This window comes from Chelonia mydas, chromosome 3 (assembly GCF_015237465.2).
Source record: "Chelonia mydas isolate rCheMyd1 chromosome 3, rCheMyd1.pri.v2, whole genome shotgun sequence".
Lineage (NCBI taxonomy): Eukaryota > Metazoa > Chordata > Testudines > Cheloniidae > Chelonia > Chelonia mydas.
In genome coordinates, this window is record NC_057851.1 from 101,215,507 (window position 1) to 101,223,347 (window position 7,841).

The following is a 7,841-nucleotide window of genomic DNA, read 5'->3' on the forward strand; positions in this document are numbered from 1 at the left end:
ATGATTATCTGATGTGCTGACTCTTCCTAGGGAACGTAAAACTGCTAATCAAGAGAAGAGGGGGGATTATCAACAGAGTGAGCGTAATGCGTTTGATCCTACGTCCATTGAAGTTAATGGGGGGTCCTTTGTTTTCAGCGGGCTCTGGAGCAGAATCATTAGGCGTGAACTTTTTCCTTGGGCTCCATTGGACAGTCGAAGGGCAGGCCTTTAATTCCCACCGATGTAGTCTGTTTTCATTCTAGCAGGTGAACCTGTGTTGATGCCCTGAATTCTAAAAACCAGCTTCCAGCCCGTACCTGCAGCACGGCGAGCCTGCTTTTGGTGGGCTTGAGTTAATGGTTTGGCTGATGGTGGCATAAAAAAAATCTGATTTAGTACTGAAGTGTATGGAGGCCGTGGACAGTCCGAACTAGATTGTCAGTGTGATATTGCAATAGCGGATTAGATTTAACATTATCTGAGAAAACGCCTGCTCTATTGTAACCAGCTGCTGATTTTCAACCGTCCGCGGGTTAAAATGCACTGTTGGAAATGCCCTTGTATTAAATCTTTAATATGTGAAAGTTACAGAAACTAAACTTAAGTTACTGCCGGGTCTGTGCCTTCCTGTTGATGTGATGCACATATTCTGCGCGTCTTTTATTAAAGTTTTGTTTGATTTAAAAGGTCCGACTGTCAGGTTAGCCTGTGGCGTGTTCCTTCAGAAAATACCCGCTCCCGCGATTTTTAAAAGCACTCAACGACCGTTACAAGACAAATTAATAATGTTTGCTTGGGATCTGGTTAATGTTAGAATACCTCTGTGCCTTTAAAAGGAAAAAAAAACCAAACCAAACCTTCATTCCGCTTGCTTGGCTTTTACAGAGGGCAGGTAGCCCGTTTCTCCTGCGCGTCCCCAACACTTGGGTAGGGATGTTTTGACTATAAAGTTAACGAGGCACCTAAGCGGCCACGCGGTGCTGGGGCGGGGTGTTATGTCTGCACAGGGTGTAGCGGTTCCCGGACAGCTCGGGGAGATGATCCCCACCCTCTGTAGTCTGCAGTTGCTCTTTCCAGCTTCCAGTGTCTGCTCGGGTACTGTGCCCGAAAACCTCCCGCCAGGACTTTCCCCTCCGGTCTGGTAGAGAAGCAGGATCTCTCAGATCCGTGTGGAACCGCCGCGGGGCAAAAAAAGAAATGAAAAAAAGCCCGAGGTGGCGTTTCACGATGTTTTACTGGGTACGTAAAACTTTGTGTCAACAACAATCACTACTTCGGAAAGCGCTTTGGTTGCCGATGGGTTCCCCCCCGACTGGCTGCGTGCCGATTACGCGGGAATACAAATTGGAGGCGCTTGAGTCGAGGCAGGAGCGAGACTGGCATTTCCTCCGGAGCCACCCCGCGCCCCCCGGAGCCCCCTCCCACACCCTTTTCCGTGTCCCTTGCTGAAGAGGGAGGGGAGACGCGGTTGGGTGTGCACTAATTCCCGGCGGCCCCTCCTGTGGGTCGGGCTTTGGGGGGCAAAGAATGTTTGCGGGTGAGGAAATTGGGCGATTTCGTTGTTCCCCTAGATCCCACGCCCCCGTTGAAAGGGAGGAGGTGTCAGAGCCTCACTCGCTTGCCCCCCTCTGGGTGGGAGAGTGTAAGGAGGAGGGGGCAAGCGCTGGTGCATGCCCCTGGCCGAGTGCTAGCCCCTTACCTTCCAAGGCGCTGGCTCTTTTCTTTAAACCACCCGGCCAGCCCTGACTCATCCCCGGGCCAAGTAAGCGGCCGGGAAGGAAAACCAGCAAAGGCAAGGACAGGACCCCGCTGTAATTAAAGTAATGGGGAGTGCAGCGCGGCCACCCCGCCCCGCCCGCGGCAGCAGGAACTCGGGCTCCTCCGCACCGGGGGGGTTTCCAAGGGCTGCGGAGAGATTCTCCACGGGATCCCCCCCCCGCCCCCGCCGCCCCCCAGATCAGCCCCTCCCCCGCCCTCCTGTCCCTTTGCTGCGAGCGAGCGGCGCTGGGATCAGTGTCACTTGCCCAGGCGGGGGAACCACGCAGCGGAGCGGCGGCGGCGGCGGGAAACCCGGCGGCGCCCAGGCGTAACGGGGATCGCAGCCTCCTCCCCGCGGGCGGGAGCTGCCGGAGCCCCGGCGCCGCGGGGGCAGAGCGGGCCGCCATGCGGCTGTGCCAGGGCCGCGCGCTGGGCATCGGGGTGGCGGTGGCCCACGGGCTCTTCTCGGGCTCGCTGAACATCCTGCTCAAGTTCCTCCTCAGCCGCTACCACTTCGCCTTCCTCACGCTGCTGCAGTGCCTGAGCAGCGCGCTGGCCGCCCTCAGCCTGGCGCTGCTGCGGCGCCTGGGGCTGGTGGCCCTGCCCGCCTTCGGGCTCAGCCTGGCGCGCCCCTTCGCGGCCGTGGCCGCGCTCTCCACGCTGCAGTCCAGCCTCACCCTGTGGGCGCTGCGCGGGCTCAGCCTGCCCATGTACGTGGTCTTCAAGCGCTGCCTGCCCCTGGCCACCCTGCTGCTGGGCGTCCTGGTGCTCAAGAACGGCGGCCCCTCGGCCGGGGTGCTGGGCGCCGTGCTCATCACCACCTGCGGGGCAGCGCTGGCAGGTGAGCCCGGCCCCGTCCCGCTCCCTCGGACCGTCCCTCCCCTGCGCCCCCCACCCTCAGCCCATCGCCCTGCACGGCTGTCCCCGTCACCCCATCCACACCCACCCCATCCCCCATCCCCTGCCCTCCCGCCCCCCACCCTCAGCCCATCGCCCTGCACGGCTGTCCCCGTCCCCCCATCCACACCCACCCCATCCTCCATCCCCTGCCCTCCCGCCCCCCCACCCTCAGCCCATCGCCCTGCACGGCTGTCCCCGTCCCCCCGTCCCCCATCCCCATCCCACACCCCACCCTCAGCCCATCGCCCTGCACGGCTGTCCCCGTCCCCCCGTCCCCCATCCCCATCCCACACCCCACCCTCAGCCCATCGCCCTGCACGGCTGTCCCCGTCCCCCCGTCCCCCGTCCCCATCCCACACCCCACCCTCAGCCCATCGCCCTGCACGGCTGTCCCCGTCCCCCCGTCCCCCATCCCCATCCCACACCCCACCCTCAGCCCATCGCCCTGCACGGCTGTCCCCGTCCCCCCATCCACGCCCACCCCATCCTCCATCCCCTGCCCTCCCGCCCCCCACCCTCAGCCCATCGCCCTGCACGGCTGTCCCCGTCCCCCCGTCCCCCATCCCCATCCCACACCCCACCCTCAGCCCATCGCCCTGCACGGCTGTCCCCGTCCCCCCGTCCCCCATCCCCATCCCACACCCCACCCTCAGCCCATCGCCCTGCACGGCTGTCCCCGTCCCCCCGTCCCCCATCCCCATCCCACACCCCACCCTCAGCCCATCGCCCTGCACGGCTGTCCCCGTCCCCCCGTCCCCCGTCCCCATCCCACACCCCACCCTCAGCCCATCGCCCTGCATTGCTGTCCCCGTCGCCCCGTCACCCCATCCACACCCACCCCGTCCTCCATCCACTGCCCTCCCGCCCCCCACCCTCAGCCCATCGCCCTGCACTGCTGTCCCCATCCCTCCCCTCCCCTCGCATCCTCACCCCATCACCTTCTCCCACCTCTCACCCCATCCACCCCCACCGCATCCCCCCACCACCTTCCCTCCGTCCCCCACCCTCAGCCCATCGCCCCGTCACCAGCGCTGCTGTCCCCCCACACCTCATCCCCCTGCCCTCATCACCTCTCCTCCCGTCCCCACCAAACCTTCATCCCATTCCCGTTACCTCTTCTGCCATTGCGGCCACCCCGCACCCCATCCCTTAACCCCCATCATCTTCTCTCCCATCCCTGTTTCAACCTCTCCAATCCCCTCATCCTCATCTTCCTCTTGCAGACCCTCCTCCCCAACACACTCCCCCCTACCACTCCTCTCACCCCCTCCCTGCCTGCCTGCCGCTCCTTAGCCCCTCTCAGACTTGTCACCCCTCTGTTCCCACCCCTCCTTCCTACCCCCTTATCTCACTCGCTCCGCGCTGATCTCTCATCCCTCCTTCCCAGCACATCGGCCCCTCTTTTCCCTCCCTTTCCCTTCGCAGCCCATTTCCTCCCGGTCCCTTTGAGCTTCCTTCCCTCGGCTTGGAATAGGTCAGTACGCGGGACTGTTATTCTGGGGGGCAAGAAGGTTATCTCAATTGTTCCCAACTCTCTGTGCTTGGGAGCAGCGATCCCTTTGTGCAGGGCAGGTCTTGTGAACAGGGGGTGGTTTCCAGCTCTTCCCTTTTCCTGGGGCTACAGGGATCAGCGAGGAGTGCCACGGTTATTCTGGTGGGCTAGAAATAGGAGTTGAGAAGGCGATCACCCTTGTTCCTTCTCCCACCCACTGAGTTCCGCGCCCTTGGGAGCTGCCTGGCTTCCCCTTGAGAGGCTGGGGTAGCTCGGAGGCTCCAGGTGGGAAGCCGGGGATCTGGAAAGGAGGCGGCAGGTGGAAGCTGCAACCGGGCATCAAGAGGGAAAGCCAGACTCTGCCCTCGGATCCTCACGCTTTACTCCCATTGACTGCAACGGTGACATCCATGTGTGGGTTCTGAAGGCAGAATCTGGCTCTGCTAGGGACAAGGCTCCACACGGATTTATGAATTGTCCATGGAACCGGAATGAAAAACATACTGTTCATTTTGCACTGAAACCAAACCTTGGGCTCTTTTCTCCAGCGCCAGAAGCTGACTGCTTTATTGGGGGGAGGTGGGAAGGGCAGGATCAGGAGACTGAACACTGAAAGCTAAATGGCACATCCCGGCTGGTACTGAGCTCTGGGGATAGTTTGAGGCAGAGACAGCAATACAAAAATATTTTCCTGCTATGATTATATATCAACTGTGTGTTTCCTTTCTCTTCCTTCTTTCCTTTCCTTCTCCCTCCTCTTCCCCCCTTCCCCCCCCCCCCCCCCCCAGAAAAAAAGAGTGGATGCAAACTAATTCGGGCTCTGAGGTAAAATTCTCTGGCTGGGTAGGATCTGGAGAATGAGAAGTTAAAGGGATGACTTTGAAGTAAGGGGGAGAGAGAGAGATTTTGTATGTGATGGTGACTTTTTATCTACCTATTTGTCAGAAGATAGTGTAATTTAGGATAGTAATCAGAAATCATAGGACTCAGTAACATTTGTTTAAACGGATGTTGTCTCTCTGTTTGGTCTTCAATAATGTCACAAATAAGAACATGGTCCCCCCTCCTTCTCTTCTCTTTCTCTCTCTCTTGTAAATGCATTTTTCTTTCTGTCTCTTCTGGCAGGAGCTGGTGACCTGACTGGTGAGCCCGTAGGGTATGTGACAGGAGCACTGGCTGTGTTGGTACATGCTGCATATTTAGTGCTCATTCAAAAGACAAGTGCAGATAGTGACTATGGACCCCTGACAGCCCAATATGCCATTGCTGTTTCGGCTACTCCTTTTCTCATTATCTGCTCCTTTGCCAGCATGGATTCCATCAATGTCTGGTCTTTCCCAGGCTGGAAGGACCCTGTCATGACATGCACCTTTATTGCTTGCGTCTTCTTTGGCTGTGCCATGAACTTTACCACCCTTCACTGCACCTACATTAACTCAGCTGTGACCACGAGCTTCGTTGGGGTGGTGAAGAGCATAGCAACCATCACAGTGGGGATGGTGGCATTCAATGATGTGGCACCCACAAAGCTATTTATAGCAGGTGTAGTGGTCAACACCTTGGGCTCTGTCATTTACTGTGTGGTCAAGTACATTGAGACCAGACGGCAGAGCAACTATGAAGACCTAGAGAAAGAAGCTAGAGAGGAAGAGGAGAAGGGACATGCTGGAGGCCAACCACCATTTGTAATGGAGGAGATGACCAAGGAGAAAGGGACCGAAGAGACAGCTGTAAAGGAGTCAGCAACTGGGAACAGTCAGTGTGTAGAGGAACAGAAGGACAGCACTGTGGAGACAGCAGAGGTGCCCGTTGTCCACAAAGAAGCTAGGGCTGAAGAAGTTAACAAGAGCTCATTAAAAGAAGCCTACCTTGGAGTATGGAGGTTGGTTAGGGGGACTAATTATATAAAGAAAGATTATTTAATAGAAAACGAGGAATTACCAAATCCCTGAAAAGCAGAATTTTTAAAATATATTACTGGTTGAGGACACATCTACTTGGTTCCTTGTGTAAGGAGGGAGACGGGAAGTACATTTTAAGCATCTTTATGTGGTTATACTTTATACTGTTGTTACAGTGTAACAGCATCCATGCTAAGAGCTGTACCACACTAATTATACTAGTATAAAATCAGAACCCTAACCAAAACAGTTAATTTGGTACACAATCTATGTGTAGAGCAGGCCTTAAAGTTGGTTTACACTAAATGTAATTCCACTGTCTTCAGTGGAGTTACTCCTGATTTACAACAGTATGAGATCAGATCTGAACTGCTGAGAAGCTCTGATCAACAAAATAAGGATATCATCCTACAAATGTTTACTACTTTGCAATCACCCCTCATTGAAGTTTGGTTTTGGATTAGACCCATGGAGCATCCTTCAGTGACGTCATTGGAACTACTTAAGACCAGTAGTAAATATTTTTAGAATCAGTTTCTAGAGCAGTCCATTTGTTTTAGATTATGTCCATATATATATGTGTGTGTGTGTGTTTATAAATACAGATCAGTATGCAATAACATTTTTAATGTAGCATCCGGAAACATAACATTTAAAATATATTTTTGGAAAAGATGGTGTTCGGGGCTAAAGATGTGTATGACAGAGCCTAAAATTGCTGAGCTGTTGAAGAAGTGGCACACAGAGCTGTATGCTGCACTTAGTGTACAACTGCACTGAAGTAATGAGAGTCATTTACTGTGATCTGAAATATTATGTTTACCTTCTGTTCAACCTTCTTAATGTATTTTTAAATAAACGCTCTATTTATTGGTTATAAAGTAAACTAAATTTAAAAAATGCATTCTAGAATAATGTAATCCGCTTTTCTTACTGGTCGCTGGTCTAATATTAAAATCATGAGAATAGTCCATTTCTTTGTAATCCATGCAGGCCACTGAACACCACATTTATTGCCAATTTGTTCTCACTGTGTTCAGTATTTTGTGTCTGCCAGTGAGGTCAAATACTGACTGCATCACAGCCAAGATTTCCTGGCATATAACGCTGTTACCTGTTTGGCACATTTGAAAACATGCTGTAGAAAGCTATCCAGTCATATAATACCACCTTTTCTACATGCCTGGTGGAAATATAATGGTTTGCTGCTTATTGTTAAAGTACGATAGTAGAAACATATGGGAATTCTAACTGTATTTAACTGTTAAAAGCTGCTGTTACAATTTTGTACATTTGCCTGTACGGTAAAATGTGGTTATACTGTAGCTTGTACATAACTAATCTTGAGAGTTTAAGAATTTCCTGTATTAAAAATGGGGATTTGGTAAATAAAACTGAGTTTTCCAATGAAGGAGACTGTTGCAAAATAAAATAAAAATATTGCCTCATGCTGAGGCATGTTAAATTGCATTAACGGAAGACTTCAATTAATCTGGAGAATGACACGTGGAAATAAAATGCACTGCTCTACAGAAGCCTCCTGGTTTTCTTATTGCAGCTGTTCCAGGGTGCTCGTTTTTAGTTCACATTCATAATTCCTGCACCTGTATCACTTCTAAATTTCCTTCAACGTGTTACACCACCGCTGTAAGCACTGTCAGACATCACTGGTACAAGAATTAGCGGTATGCGGAGGAATACAAGAATTCCCAAGTGGCTGCTAAACTGGAGTTTTAAGCATCTGGTGCACTAGCCAGTGATTTCCCTGACCAAATCTCTAGGTCGATTTGGTAGCACAACTGTTAATC

At 53.4% G+C, this 7,841-nt stretch overlaps 1 protein-coding gene across 1 annotated transcript; it reads left to right on the forward strand.

The window, feature by feature from the left end:
- Positions 1-2,145: 2,145 nt before the first annotated feature.
- SLC35D3 (solute carrier family 35 member D3) lies at positions 2,146-7,535 on the forward strand. The gene is made up of 2 exons (XM_037893539.2): positions 2,146-2,581; positions 5,258-7,535. Exons 1-2 carry the CDS (start codon positions 2,146-2,148, stop codon positions 6,082-6,084), a joined length of 1,263 nt encoding a protein of 420 aa, XP_037749467.1. The 3' UTR covers positions 6,085-7,535.
- Positions 7,536-7,841: the final 306 nt, after the last annotated feature.

Coding starts and splice junctions, on each gene's coding strand:
- SLC35D3 (XM_037893539.2), top strand. CDS start 2,146: ATGCGGCTGTGCCAGGGCCGCGCGCTGGGCATCGGGGTGGCGGTGGCC. Junction 2,582..5,257: donor CTGCGGGGCAGCGCTGGCAG/GTGAGCCCGGCC, acceptor CTCTTCTGGCAG/GAGCTGGTGACCTGACTGGT.